The 15,243-nt window shown below is 49.5% G+C and overlaps 2 protein-coding genes across 2 annotated transcripts in view; one reads left to right on the plus strand and one right to left on the minus strand.

The window, feature by feature from the left end:
• Nucleotides 1-15,243, plus strand: part of OGFOD3 (2-oxoglutarate and iron dependent oxygenase domain containing 3) — a 231,783-nt gene that overhangs the window by 145,716 nt on the left and 70,824 nt on the right. The window lies entirely within an intron of this gene.
• The window catches only part of NARF (nuclear prelamin A recognition factor), a 32,001-nt gene that overhangs the window by 12,860 nt on the left and 3,898 nt on the right, over nucleotides 1-15,243 (minus strand). The window contains exons 3-5 of the mRNA XM_050763763.1: nucleotides 12,445-12,588; nucleotides 7,801-7,933; nucleotides 2,034-2,168 (exon numbers count right to left, since the gene is read on the minus strand). Coding sequence (XP_050619720.1) covers nucleotides 2,034-2,168; nucleotides 7,801-7,933; nucleotides 12,445-12,588 — 412 coding nt within the window. The remainder of the gene's footprint in view (nucleotides 1-2,033; nucleotides 2,169-7,800; nucleotides 7,934-12,444; nucleotides 12,589-15,243) is intronic.

Raw genomic sequence — 15,243 nt, forward strand, 5'->3', positions numbered from 1 at the left:
AACGTTCTACCTTATTAACTCATAATCCTAATGACTAAAGGTTGACATGTAAAATGCTAGAAAAATTTGAAACCATTGTGGGGGTAGCATAAATTGAGAACTGAAACATGAACCAAACCCTAAAAATTATACAGCCTACGACTAGCTTAGATAGAGCTCTCCTATGCTCCCACAGGCCTCATGTAGTTAGAATAATTTTTAACTAATGTTTGCCAGGATAGCCATTCTTTCCTTATTCCCTTATGCATCGTCAAAAATTTCTTAACCCAAACTCTCTACTTTTCTGGAATTGAAAAGCATGTGATAAATCTCTTCTATAACTCAGGCATCCAAAAACCAATTAAACAGCGGTTTAAACAGTGCTCTCTGAGAGTATCTGAATATCACTGTAAAGAAATTTTCTTATTCTTTTTTTTTTAAGATGCAGTCTCGCTCTGTCTCCCAGGCTGGAGTGCAGTGGCACGATCTCCGCTCACTGCAAGCTCCGTTGTCTCCCGGGTTCACGCCATTCTCCTGCCTCAGTCTCCCAAGAAGCTGGGACTACAGGCGCCCGCCACCACGCCCGGCTAATTTTTTTGTATTTTTAGTTGAGACGGGGTTTCACGGTGTTAGCCAGGATGGTCTCGATCTCCTGACCTCGTGATCCGCCCGCCTCGGCCTCCCAAAGTGCTGGGATTACAGGCGTGAGCCAGCGCGCCTGGTCGAAATTTTCTTATTCTGTATTTTTTTAAGCTGGCAAAGGATAGATGCACGTTTGCCGTATTATTTCATAATTATTTGTACATCTGAGATATGTCGTACTTTCAAGAGAAAATAGATTTTCTTAAGAGACAGGACCTCAGTCTTTCGCCCAGGCTGGAGTACAATGGAGGAGTCATAGCTCACTGCAGCCTCTAACTCCTTGGCTCAAACAATCTACTCACCTCAGGCTAGGATTTGTAGTAGCTAGGATTACAGGTACATGCCACCATCCCGGCTTTCTTTTGTTTTTTTGCAGAAACAAGGTCTCACTCTGTTGACAAGGCTGGTTCCACATTCCTGGGCTCAAGCAATCCTCCCACATCAGCCTCCTAAATTGTTGGGATTATGGCTGTAATGCCTGGCCTATTTTTCTTTTCCTTTTAAAAAATATTTATTTAAAAAATTAGAGGATGGGTGTGGTGGCTCATGTCTATAATCCCAGCACTTTGGGAGGCCAAGGCGGGCAGATCACTTGTCAAGACCAGGTTTCGGCAACATGGCGAAACCCCATCTCTACTAAAAATACAAAAATTAGCCAGGCGTGGTGGCGCTAGCCTGTAATCCCAGCTACTTGGGAGGCTGAGGCAGGAGGATGGTGTGAACCTGGGAGGCGGAGCTTGCAGTGAGCAGAGATCACGCAACTGCACTCCAGCCTGGGCAACAGACTGAGATTCTGTCTCCAAAAAAAAAAAAAATAGAGACAAGTTGCCCAGGCTGGCCTCAAACTCCTGGGCTCAAGAGATCCGCCTAGGCTGGGCACAATGTCTCATGCCTGTAATCCCAGCACTTTGGGAGGTTGAGGCAGGCAGATCACTTGAGCTCAGGAGTTCAAGACCAGCCTGGCCGACATGGCAAAACCCCATCTCCGCTAATAATACAAAAATTAGCTGGGTGCAGTGGCGTGCACCTGTAGTCCCAGCTACTTGGCAGGCTCAGGCAGGAGAATCGCTTGAACCTGGAAGGCGGAGCTTGCAGTGAGCCGAGATCGTGCCACTGCACTCCAGCCTGGGCGACAGAGTGAGACTCTGTCTCAAACTAAACTAAAGTAAAGTAAACTAAACTAAACTAAACTAGACTAAACTAAAATAAACAAACATACTGGCCTTTCCAGTGTGGCACCTCTGATGAAAAACTAAACTGGCTGTCCCTAAACATCAAACATTCTCTGTGAATCAGGCCAAGCTCTTCCCTTCCGGTCTACAAGGCTGGGTGGGATGGGTCTGTCTGCCTCCAACCTCATCCAGCGCCTGCAGAACCTTGTGAAACCTCTGTCGGCACCTCCAGGGGCTCACCAGGACAGGCAGAGGTCAGCATGGGCAGGGTGCGCTCCTCCTCACTGTGCTGGCGATAGCGACGCACGAATTCTTTTTGGCTCTCCAGGATACTAAAATCCGCAGCTATCCTCGTATCAAACACATAGTGCACCCCTGCAGGAGAGAGGAGCATGTTCAGCTTAAAGCACCTACGAAAAGATCTACTTTTAGGCTTCCTCTTTTTTTTTTTTTGAGACGGAGTCTCGTTCTGTCACCCAGGCTACAGTGCAGTGGCACGATCTCGGCTCACGGCAACCTCCGCCTCCCGGGTTCAAGTGATCCTCCCACCTCAGTCTCTCCAGTAACCAGGATGACGGGCACTGGCCATTATGCCTGTGGCCAACTTTTGTAGTTTTTAGTAGAGATGAAGTTTCACCATGTTGGCCAGGCTGGTCTTGAATTCCTGGGCTCAGGTGATCTACCCACCTTGGCCTCCCAGAGTGCTGGAATTACAGGCATGAGCCGCTGCGTCCAGCCAATACTTCCTCATTCTTACTCACTTTTGCTTTCTCACGTTTAAGAAACAAACTTAAAGCATAGATTCTACGGGCATCTCTCCTATGATAATAAAATCAGCCTTGGTTCTTTTCTATTCCTAATGGCGTAAGTTCAAGACTATGTGCTTTACCTTTTATTTTGTAAACAATGAGCGTATATCATTTTTCACAATGAAATATGTATGTTCTCTCTCGTACTTCTTCTCTCTCTACATCTACATTTTAAAACACCTTACTCCGGCCGGGCGCAGTGGCTCAAGCCTGTAATCCCAGCACTTTGGGAGGCCGAGACGGGCGGATCACAAGGTCAGGAGATCGAGACCATCCTGGCAAACACAGTGAAACCCCGTTTCTACTAAAAAAATACAAAAAACTAGCCAGGCGAGGTGGCGGGCACCTGTAGTCCCAGCTACTCAGGAGGCTGAGGCAGGAGAATGGCGTGAACCCGGGAGGCGGAGCTTGCAGTGAGCTGAGATCCAGCAACAGCACTCCAGCCTGGGCGACAGAGCGAGACTCCATCTCAAGAAAAAAAAACAGCCGGGCGCGGTGGCTCAAGCCTGTAATCCCAGCACTTTGGGAGGCCGAGGCCGCGGATCACAAGGTCAGGAGATCGAGACCACAGTGAAACCCCGTCTCTACTAAAAATACAAAAAAAATAGCCGGGCGCGGTGGCGGGCGCCTGTAGTCCCAGCTACTCAGGAGGCTGAGGCAGGAGAATGGCGGGAACCCGGGAGGCGGAGCTTGCAGTGAGCCGAGATCGCGCCACTGCACTCCAGCCTGGGCAACAGCGTGAGACTCCGTCTCAAAAAAAAAAAAAAAAAAAAAAAAAAAAAAAAAAAAAAAAAAAAAAAAAAAAAAAAAAAAAAAAAAAAAAAACAAAAAAACAAAACAAAACAAAACAAAAAAAAACACCTTACTCCATACATAAATTAATGGAATATTATAACATACCCACAGTGGCCAAGCGGGGTGGCTCAAGCCTGTAATCCCAGCACTTTGGGAGGCCGAGGCGGGTGGATCACGAGGTCAGGAGATCGAGACCATCCTGGCTAACACGGTGAAACCCCGTCTCTACTAAAAATACAAAAAACTACCCGGGCGTGGTGGCGGGCGCCTGTAGTCCCAGCTACTCAGAGGCTGAGGCAGGAGAATGGCGTGAACCCGGGAGGTGGAGCTTGCAGTGAGCCGAGATCGCACCACTGCACTCCAGCCTGGGCAACACAGCGAGATTCCGTCTCAAAAAAAAAAAAAAACAAAAAACAAAAAAACATACCCACAGGACTCTCTTCCAATTCACAGGCAAATTAAATTTCAGTCTGTGATGGTTCTTGGTGTGTTTAAAAGTACAGAATGGCCGGGCGCGGTGGCTCAAGCCTGTAATCCCAGCACTTTGGGAGGCCGAGACGGGCGGATCACGACGTCAGGAGTTCGAGACCATCCTGGCTAACACGGTGAAACCCCGTCTCTACTAAAAAATACAAAAAACTAGCCGGGCGAGGTGGTGGGCGCCTGTAGTCCCAGCTACTCGGGAGGCTGAGGCAGGAGAATGGCGTAAAAACCCGGGAGGCGGAGCTTGCAGTGAGCTGAGATCCGGCCACTGCACTCCAGCCTGGGCGACACAGCAAGACTCCGTCTCAAAAAAAAAAAAAAAAAAAAAAAAAAGTACAGAATGGCTGGGCATACTTTTATAATGGTTTAAATTTTTATACTTTTTTTTTTTTTTTTTTTTGAGACAGTCTCACTCTGTTGCCCAGGCTGGAGTGCAGTGGCGTGATCTCGGCTCACTGCAAGCTCCGCCTCCCAGGTTCACACCATTCTCCTGCCTCAGCCTCCTGAGTAGCTGGGACTACAGGCGCCTGCCACCACGCCCGGCTAATTTTTTTGTATTTTTAGTAGAGACAGCGTTCTGGCCAGGCGTGGTGGCTCAAGCCTGTAATCCCAGCACTTTGGGAGGCCGAGACGGGCGGATCACGAGGTCAGGAGATCGAGACCATCCTGGCTAACACGGTGAAACCCCGTCTCTACTAAAAATACAAAAAAAACCCCAAAAAACTAGCCGGGCTCGGTGGCGGGCGCCTGTAGTCCCAGCTACTCAGGAGGCTGAGGCAGGAGAATGGCGTAAACCCGGGAGGCGGAGCTTGCAGTGAGCTGAAATCCGGCCACTGCACTCCAGCCTGGGCAACAGAGTGAGACTCCGTCTCAAAAAAAAAAAAAAAAAAAAAAAGAGACAGCGTTTCACCGTGTTAGCAGGATGATCTCGATCTCTGACCTCGTGATCCGCCTGCCTTGGCCTCCCAAAGTGCTGGGATTACAGGCGTGGGCCACCGTGCCCAGCCTGATTTTTTTTTTTTTTTTTTTTTTTTTTTTTTTTTTGAGACGGAGTCTCGCTGTGTCTCCCAGGCTGGAGTGCAGTGGCGTGATCTCGGCTCACTGCAAGCTCCGCCTCCCGGGTTCACGCCATTCTCCCGCCTCAGCCTCCCAAGTAGCTGAGACTACAGGCGCCCACCACCACGCCCGGCTAGTTTTTTGTATTTTTAGTAGAGACGGGGTTTCACCATGTTAGCCAGGATAGTCTCGATCTCCTGACCTCGTGATCCACCCGCCTCGGCCTCCCAAAGTGCTGGGATTACAGGCTTGAGCCACCGCGCCCGGCCCAGCCTGATTTTTTTAATTTTAAATTTTTTGTTTCTTCCCCTTCCCAGGTAACAAAGCTGAGAGAAAATGCAACTAGTTATAAGAAATATTAGGCCAGGCGCAGTTGCTCATGCTTGTAATCCCAGCACTTTGGGAGGCCAAGGTGGATGGATCATGAGGTCAGGAGATCGAGACCATCCTAGCTAACATGGTGAAACCCCATCTCTACTAAAAATACAAAAAATTAGCCAGGCGTGGTGGGGGGCACCTGTAGTCCCAGCTATTCGGGAGGCTGAGGCAGAAGAATGGCGTGAACCTGGGAAGCGGAGCTTGCAGTGAGCTGAGATCGCGCCACCGCACTCCAGCCTGGGTGATGGAGTGAGACTCTGTCTCCAAAAAAAAAAAAAAAAAAAAAAGAAAAAAAAAGAAATATTATAAACTTTGGGCTGGGTGCGGTGGCTCATGCCTATATTCCCAGCACTTTGGGAGGCCGAGATGGGTTGATCACGAGGTCAGGAGATCAAGACCATCGTGGCTAACATGGTGAAACCCCATCTCTACCAAAAACAAAAACAAAAAAAATTAGCCGGGTGTGGTGGTGGGGCAGGAGAATGGCGTGAACCTGGGAGGTGGAGCTTGCAGTGAGCCGAAATGGCACCACTGCACTCCCGCCTGGGCGACAGAGCGAGACTCCGTCTCAAAAAAAAAAAAAAAGAAATATTATAAATTTTAAAATATTACAATAAGAAATCAATTTTACTGTGGATACATTTTATTGCTATATAATATTCCATTATATAATTTTAACAATCTATCCCCAAATAAAATATTTCATCATGAGAAAATACAGCATTTGGCAACTTTGATCTTCAGTAAAACTAACCTAACCTGAGGCTTTACGATGACAAGCATGAAGGAGCAACCTAACGTGTGTGCACCTGTTGCTATAGCCGGGTTTTGGCGGCAGCACATCATGTGCTAGATGACCAGGCCCTGTTAGAGCCCAGGCACCTAGGGAACAGGGAGCATCAGGACCCCCAGGCTGCTGCTCAGACTTCAAGCCTGTCCTGATGATCCTTATTCCAAATATCATTTTATTTCACCAGTAATTCCCAATATATCTACATCTATGTTCTTATTTAGCAGAGATGGGATCTTGCTATGTTGTCCAGGTTGGTCTCGAGCTCCTGGCCTCAAGTAATCTTCTGGTCTTGGCCTTCCAAAGTGCTGGGATTACAGGCATGAGCCACCAAACCTGACCAATATTTACAATTTTTAAAAGCCACTGTATAATAATAAACCTTTTGGCTAGGTGCGGCGGCTCATGCCTATAATCCCAGCACTTTGGGAAGCCAAGGTGGGTGGATCACGAGGTCAAGAGATTAAGACCATCCTGGCCAACATGGTGAAACATCACCTCTACTAAAAATACAAAGATTAGCTGGGTGTGGTAGCAGGCACCTGTAATCCCAGCTACTCAGGGGGCTGAGGCAGGAGAATCTCTTGAACCCGGGAGGCGGAGGTTGCAGTGAGCGGAGACTGCACCATTGCACTCCAGCCTGGGGCACAAGAGTGAGACTCCATCTCAAAAAACAAACAAACAACAACAACAACAAACTTATTTAGAAACTCACTCAGTCTTCCTTTTCTGAACTTGCACATCGACCATCACGCTATGAGGATGCTCAAGGCTGCAAAAGCCCCTCTATAAGCAAATGGAGGGAGGCAGTTCCAGTTTGACCAAAGCAGAAGACGCAGAAGCATCATCCGTCAACATTTCAGGCAGTGTTATTCCAGCGCTGATGTGGAGTTCTTTGATTATATTCTTTTTTTTTTTTTTTCTTTTTTTTTGGGACAGAGTCTCGCTCTGTCACCCGGGCTGGAGTGCAGTGGCCGGATCTCAGCTCACTGCAAACTCTGCCTCCCAGGTTTACGCCATTCTCCTGCCTCAGCCTCCCGTGTAGCTGGGACTACAGGCGCCCGCCACCTTGCCCGGCTAGTTTTTTGTATTTTTTTTAGTAGAGACGGGGTTTCACCCGTGTTAGCCAGGATGGTCTCGATCTCCTGACCGCGTGATCTGCCCATCTCGGCCTCCCAAAGTGCTGGGATTACAGGCTTGAGCCACTGCGCCCGGCCTAAATTTCTACCTTTCATTCATTCCTCACGTAAAGGACACAAGCCCATTCCCTTTCTGGTCTGCTCTTCAGACAGCTTCTTGGGAAACCAGACACTAATCATTTCAGAAGTGACTGTTTATCAAATACACACTCTCTGGGGGTAAGGGGTGACTTGGAGGTTGCTGGGCCAGTGTGGGAATCTCCCAGTGTCCCTGTCCGTGTTGTCAGAGGCGGTCACTGTTTGGTCCCAGAGGGGTCAGCTCCCATTGTGTAACAAAACACCCGTCTGTGCACAGCAAAGGAGAAAAGTGACACTCGTCTACCATCGATCAGAGGCTGGGTTTTCATGACACACGGGACAAGGTCTTTTTACGTTCCAAGAGACTCTTTTGGAAGTTGCTTATATACCCTGCGTCCTTGAAAAACGAACTTTAGAGATTAAAAAGAGCACTTATAAACTCGAGTTGTGCATTTCCAATTTATCAAAAGACGACTCACCAAGACTTTTGAGGAAACCACAGAGTCTTCTGGAAGCATCAGTTACACTGAGGTTGAATTTAGCAGCAAAATAAGGCAAAGACTGAGGACACACAGACACTACCAGCACTTTGTGCTTTGAGGTATCACATTTCTGGAAGAAGAAATAGAGAATGTCAGGTATCTGCTGATTACACAAGGAGTAAAAGTTATACATCTTAATGAGAAATTCAGAACAACGTAATGGATGGTCTATGCAAAGACTAATAAAATAGACAAACACTGGCAAACATAATTAAGGAAAAAGAAGAAAAAAATCAGGATTATGGTGAGGTCTGGGCTTCTGGTAAATATTTTTTTAGAAGTCAGGATTTACAAAATGAAACATGAGCTGGCTTCGGTGGTGTATGCCTATGGTTCCAGCTATACAGGAGGCTAACGCAGGAGGATCGCTTGAGGGTAGGAGTTCGAGACTGCAGAGCCTATAATCACACTTAGCAACAGCCACAGCCACTGTGCTCTAGCCTGGGGGACAGAGTAATACTCTGTTTCTTTTTCGTTGTTGTTTGTTTTTTGAGACAGAGTTTCACTTTTTTTTTTTTTTTTTTTTTTTTTTGAGACGGAGTCTTGCTCTGCCGCCCAGGCTGGAGTGCAGTGGCCGGATCTCAGCTCACTGCAAGCTCCGCCTCCCGGGTTTGCGCCATTCTCCTGCCTCAGCCTCCCGAGTAGCTGGGACTACAGGCGCCCGCCACCTCACCTGGCTACTTTTTTGTATTTTTTAGTAGAGAGGGGTTTCACCGTGTTAGCCAGGATGGTCTCGATCTCCTGACCTCATGATCCGCCCGTCTCGGCCTCCCAAAGTGCTGGGATTACAGGCTTGAGCCACCGCGCCCGGCCCAGAGTTTCACTCTTATTGCCCAGGCTAGAGTGCAGTGGTACCATCAATCTCAGCTCACTGCAACCTCCACCTCCCAGGTTCAAGTGGTTCTCCTGCCTCAGCCTCCCAAGTAGCTGGGATTATAGGGACCCGCCACCATGCCCAGCTAATTTTTTGTATTTTTAGTAGAGATGGGGTTTTGCCATATTGGGCAGCCTGGTCTCGAACTCCTGACCTTGTGATCCGCCTGCCTCGGCCTCCCAAACTGCTGGGATTACAGGCGTGAGCCACCTGGCCTGGCCGATACTCTGTCCTAAAAGAGACATGACCACAGATCTAAGAGACTTTGTCAATTTCAGGAACAATGTTGTATCAGTAAATGTGCATATCTGGAAAAAATAAATAATTTTAAAGGGAAAATACAAATTACAACATTGGCCAATGAATAACTGAAATTACTAAATAATAATAAAAACACACACACACTAAAATGGTATGCAGAGATGCCTCTTAAAAGTCATCAGCCCGGCTGGGCATAGTGGCTCACAGCTGTAATCCCAGAACTGTGGGAGGCTGAGGCAGAAGAATTGCTTGAACCCAGGAGGTGGAGGTTGCAGTGAAACGGAGGTTGCAGTGAGCTGAGATCGCTCCACTGCACTCCAGCCTGGGCAACAGAGCGAGACTCCAACTCAAAAAAACAAAACAAAACAAAACAAAAGTAACAAGGCCCAAGACACTTTGTGAGTAAGCCTCACCTACAAACTGTTCTAAAAAAATACTGCATAAACTAGCATAAAACCACAAGGCTATCAATATCCTTAAACCAAAACTAGACATTGGCAGTGCAACAGAAGACAGATTCAGATAAAAAGAGTCAAGGTCCGGGTGTGGTGGCTCATGCCTGTAATCCCAGCACTTTGGCAGGCTGAGGCCAGTGGATGGCCTGAGGTCAGGAGCTCGAGACCAGCCTGGCCAACAGGGAGAAACCCCATCTCTACTAAAAATACAAAAACTAGCCAGACATGGTGGTGTGCACCTGTAATCCCAGCTACTCAGGGGCCTGAGGCAAGAGAACTGCTTGAACCCAGGAGGCAGAGGTTGCAGTCAGCCAAGATCGCACCACTGCGCTCAAGCCTGGGCGACAGAGCGAGACTCCATCTCAAAAAAGAATAAAGAAATAGACACGCAGCAGGAGGGTGGGGTGGAAGTAAAGGGAGAAAAAAAAAAAAGAAGGCCAGGTACAGTGGCTCATACCTGTAATACCAGCACTTTGGGAGGCCAAGGCAGGTGGATCACTTGAGGCCAGCAATTCAAGACCAGCCTGGCCAACATGGTGAAGGCCAAAAAAAAAGAAATGGACGCACATCTATCAATATATGAGAGAGACAGGATATTTCAGGTCAACGGGGGAAGAAGAGAAGATGCTGGAACAATTTGACTTTTTCGAATAGAAAAGAATGTATCTGGCTGGGCATGGTGGCTCACGCCTGTAATCCCAGAACTTTGGGAGGCCAGGGCGAGCAGATCACTTGAGGTCAGGAGTTTGAGACCAGCCTGGCCAACATGATGAAACCCTGTCTCTATTAAAAATACAAAAATTAGCTGGGCATGGTGGCACATGCCTTTAATCCCAGCTACTTGAGAGGCTGAGGTAGGAGAATTGCTTGAATCCAGGAAGGAGAGGTTGCAGTAAGCTGAGATCACACCACTGCACCCCAGCCTGGAAGACAGTGAGACTCCATCTCAAAAAAGAAAAAAACAGAGAAAGAATGTATCCACATCTCACACTGTACTAAAATATAAGTTGTAGACTGGACAAGCAGCATAAGATAAAATATAAACTGTCAATAAACATAATCTGCGGCAACCAACTTCTCTAAATAAGCAGGAAAATGCAAATGAGATACAATTTTCTATGCATCAGGTTGGAAAAAACTGAATTTGATATTGAATGTGACCAGGATGGCTGCACACAGCTGTTTGCCCATATCACTTAGGGAAGTATAAAGTGACACAGACACTTTCAAGAGTGTTTTTGCAAAAACCGTTGATACCACAGAATTAAGTCTCTAGTAGTCTGCAAAGCTGCATCCACTAAGTCTGTACGACATAACAAAATGGCTGAAGCCATTCTGTTCCCTGAAAGGCCAAGGGTGAGCAGGTGGGGACGGGTATGCATGGCGAACCTGGCTGATGGGGGTGGCATCTCCTGGTTCAGACCATCCTAACCAGGCAGCCTGCTGCTTGCTAATGGAGCTCCCGTGCAACTGCACGTAAGTCAGCGTGCACCCAGACACGACGAATGCGGGCAACACAAAGGACATGTGTCTCTATCTGCATGTGTGATCTAGGTCATGCATGGTGGTCGACGCCTGTAATCCCAGCACTTTGGGAGGCTGAGGCAGGAGGATTGCTTGAGCACAGGAGTTCAGGACCAGTCTAGGCAACATGGCAAAACCCCATCTCTACAAATAATACAAAAATTAGGCAGGTGTGATAGCACGCATCTGTGGTCCCAGCTGCTCTGGAGGCTACAGGGAGCCTCCGGAGGTGGGAGGATCACCTGAGTCTTCCCACTGAGCCAAAACTGCACCACTGCCCTCCAGCCTGGGTGAGACCCTGTCTCAAAAAGAAAAATACTGTGATCTAATCGATGCTGGATGACTTGTCCAGAAGATGCCATGGGGGTAAATGGCAAACGTGAGAAGGCTCCTTGGCTGTCCCCTATGCCACCACACTTAAGCCAGTCAGCGTTTCTTGAGGCCCCTACCTTGCTCTAGCACACTACCTACTGTGAATGGGCTCCTACACCCTGGGCGGGGTAAGATGCCAATGCTTCCTTTGGAGGTGACAGCATGGAAACCAAGAAGTGCTTTTCAACCTCATCTGCCTTTGTCTCTTTCTCTTTCACCTGTGATATGGTTTGGCCCTGTGTCCCCACCCAAATCTGATGTGAAACTGAAGGCTGGGCCTGGCGGGAGGTGACTGGGTCATGGGGGCAGATCTCCCACTTGCTCTTCTCGTGATAGTGAGTCCTCACAAGATCTGGTTGCTTACAAGGGTGGAGTACCTCCCCCTTCAGTTGCTCGCTCCTGCTGCCACATGAAGACATGCTTGCTTCCCCTTCGCCCTTCTGCCATGATCGTTTCCTGAGGCCTCCCCAGCCATGTCTCCTGTAGAGCCTGTGGAACTGTGAGTCAATTAAACCTCTCTGCTTTATAAATTACCCAGTGTCAGGTAGTTCTTTGCAGCAATGTGAGAACGGACTAATACAACCTATCCCACGGAAAGACAAGTGGCACCTCTAGTTCTGTATAGGAGGTCTGCAGGGACGAGCTGAAGGAAGGAGCTTTGGGAATTTTTACTTCCTTGGAGTGTCTCTGCCTTGCCCCAAGCTGATCGGTCTATTAGAACATAACTCTCGTGTCCGAAAACGTGCAGCAGAGGCAGAACAGCAGGAGCTCCGGCTCTGTGCTGCCCGCATGATCACCAACACCCGTGTTACCAGACCTCACCAGGCAGAGGCCCTGCTTAAGCCACAGGAGCCTGAAGGGTGGTGCCAGCCCCCCACTACTGCCTGAGCATCATTAAGGGAGCATGAAATTGTGCAGGGATTTTGCTCTTGATGGAGAGGATTGGAACAAGGTCAAAGCGGGATGTTAGCAACACCGGGAAAAGGCTGAGATGTGCATCGGCTGTCCCAGCAGAGGCTTCTGTACAGGAAGCCAGGACTCCCCTCGACCTCCAGGCCGGCTCCCCAGCATCAGCAAATGCCCTGAATGCCTTACCTTGTTAAGGTTCAGAACGCGGAAGAAGTCCTTGGCATTTTGCTGGGAAAGCTGGACTCCTTCCTCTGCAGTCACGCAGCTGTCACATGCCAGGCAGTCACTCAAAAATATCCTGGCATCAGCCAGCTTGTGGAATTCTCCCTTCTATGAAAGGAAGGTAACGTTTCAGCATGCTTATTCAACAAATACTCTTTAATGTGCTTTTTTAGGGAGGGTAATACCCATATACGAATTCACAGTAAACACCGGAGACAATACCAGGGTCCAGGCCTGGTGCTCAAGGGGTTAGAAGCAGGACAGTCTCTGCCACTGAGCAGCTCAAGGTGGTAGAGGGACACAGGACACAGGGCCCAGCCCACGATGACACTAGGGAACCATGCAGATGACAAAGGTGGAACCCAGCCCTAGCACCATCATGTGGTAGGAAGTAAATGACCCCTGTGTTCTGGAAGCTGACCCCACTGGCCCTTCCCTCCTCCTAGACCCCTTCCTCTTTGGTGCCTGTGATCCAGCCCTCTGACTGCTCCTCTAGCTCTGTGCTCCCTAAGCTTACCATCCCACAGCTCCCTGAGGCCACCCACAGCCCTGGCCTCTCCCTCAAGGCTCAGAACTTTACAACTCAGTGCTGGCTCTGGGTTTGCACTTGGACATGTAACAAGATGCTCATCCTGACCTGGATGTAGAGTCACTCTTTGATCCCTTCCAGCCTCTCCTTCCTGATTGGCCCTTGTGTCCCCCAACATCTGCTAAAACATAAACTACACCTCTGCTCTGCTCAGACAGCTGCCCCTCACACAGAGGGCCTGAGCAAAGCCAGTGGCCCCTGTCTGCCTGGGTCCCATCACAGCCCTCTTGGTCTCCACACGTCCCGCCCCACTGGCCCTTGCTGCTCTCACCATCCCTCTGCATGAAGCGACCTCTAAGAGTCCCAGGCTCACCCTGGGTGGCCTTCAGCAGAGAGGATGTCCAACACCTGCTAAAACAGCGCCACTCCCTCACTCGTCTCTTCCCTCCCGACCCATCTGTACTCATGTTGCTGACTGCTGGCAGGAGTCTGTCCCTCCTCGCTAAAATGTAAGCCCATGAAAGCTCGAACACTGTTCTCCTGTTCCCCAGCACCTCCAAGAGGTACTGCACACAGATAATGCTCAATAAATAACTGGTGGATGAACACATGAATACTCTGACGCTTACAGGAGTAATGTCAATAAATTACAGAAGCTCCTCAGGTAGTCCATGCATTTGTTTTTCTTTTTTTTTTTTTTTTGAGACGGAGTCTCGCTCTGCCGCCCAGGCTGGAGTGCAGTGGCCGGATCTCAGCTCACTGCAAGCTCCGCCTCCCGGGTTCACGCCATTCTCCTGCCTCAGCCTCCCGAGTAGCTGGGACTACAGGCGCCCGCCACCGCGCCCGGCTAGTTTTTTGTATTTTTTAGTAGAGACGGGGTTTCACCGTGTTAGCCAGGATGGTCTCGATCTCCTGACCTCGTGATCCGCCCGTCTCGGCCTCCCAAAGTGCTGGGATTACAGGCTTGAGCCACCGCGCCCGGCCTGTTTTTCTTTAAAACATGATCTGACAGGAGGCAGCTGTGGATGTCCCCCTCCTTCCATAGTGTGCTGTGAACGGCAGCTCAGGTGTCACCTCTGCCTCCTGTCTATGCACGACCCCATGTCTCTGTGCAGCCCACTCCCCCTGGGATCTTGTTCTGCTGCAGATGGGCACTCAGGGCAGATGGGCACTCAGGGCAGATGGGCACTCAGGGCAGATGGGCACTCAGGAGGTCCACATGGGGCTCAAGAGTTTGTGCTTCTAAGAAGTTCCAAGTGGGTTGAAGCTACTGCTCCACTCCAAACGTCTGGTGCCCACAGCTGCATGAATTCTGCCTCCACAGCCCATCCAGATCGAGGTGCCCATGACCAAACTGCACCCCTCACCCAGCAGTGCCTCCTCCCTGCCTTGCCACCAGACACGTTGTGTATAACTCAGTCCTTCCATAAGGTTTCATGGTCCAGGTCTTATTCCCTCCTCATTTGTCAGATTCTTTCTTCTTATTCCTGCTGCCTTCCACACTCCTGCATTCTGCAGAAGCCCTGTTCCCTTTTATCAGGCCTGCCGGCCTCACTCTGCCCAGGGCAGCCCTGCCACCTGCACTTCCACCAGAGTGCTCTCCTCACCAAACCCCAGACTCACACACTGTAGAAGGCCCAGTGTCTGTGGAGCTAAAACTGCACTCTCTTCCCTGCACTATGTCCTCTGTTCTGTCTTTACCACTCTGGCAGACTTGCCCAGGCCCACCACCTCTGCCTAGGCTCTCAAAGCTACCACCCAAGTGGCTCCCGGCAATTCTTCCCCCTACTCTAGCCAGCTTAAGTCGGTTACCTCCATCACCTGCCCTAAAACAAACACCTGAGTCATCCCCTCACAGTCTCCACAGCTCTGCACTGTCACTGACCTGGCCAAGGGGAGCCACTGTCTCTCCCTAGAGCATGTCTGTCCACACCCTCCTCTTGCCTGGTGCCAGTGCCCTTCCCTAGACTCCCACCCTGAATTCTGACCACTCTTCAGGGTCCACTCCACTAACCCTAACCCAACTCCTCTCACCCTGTGTCTATCACTGACCTGGAAGAGCGCCCACTTAGGCTGTGTACACACGTTATCTCATCCTCACCACAGTCCTGGGAGGGAAGTAACCCTACTCCCCAGGCCTCTGATAAGGAAATGAGACTCACAGGGCTTAGATATCTGTCCAAGATGTCACAACCAGAGGGCAGGCGACGGAGGCCCCTGGGGCCGGCCATTTA

This window comes from Macaca thibetana, chromosome 16, assembly GCF_024542745.1.
Source record: "Macaca thibetana thibetana isolate TM-01 chromosome 16, ASM2454274v1, whole genome shotgun sequence".
In the NCBI taxonomy this organism is placed as follows: Eukaryota; Metazoa; Chordata; class Mammalia; order Primates; family Cercopithecidae; genus Macaca; species Macaca thibetana.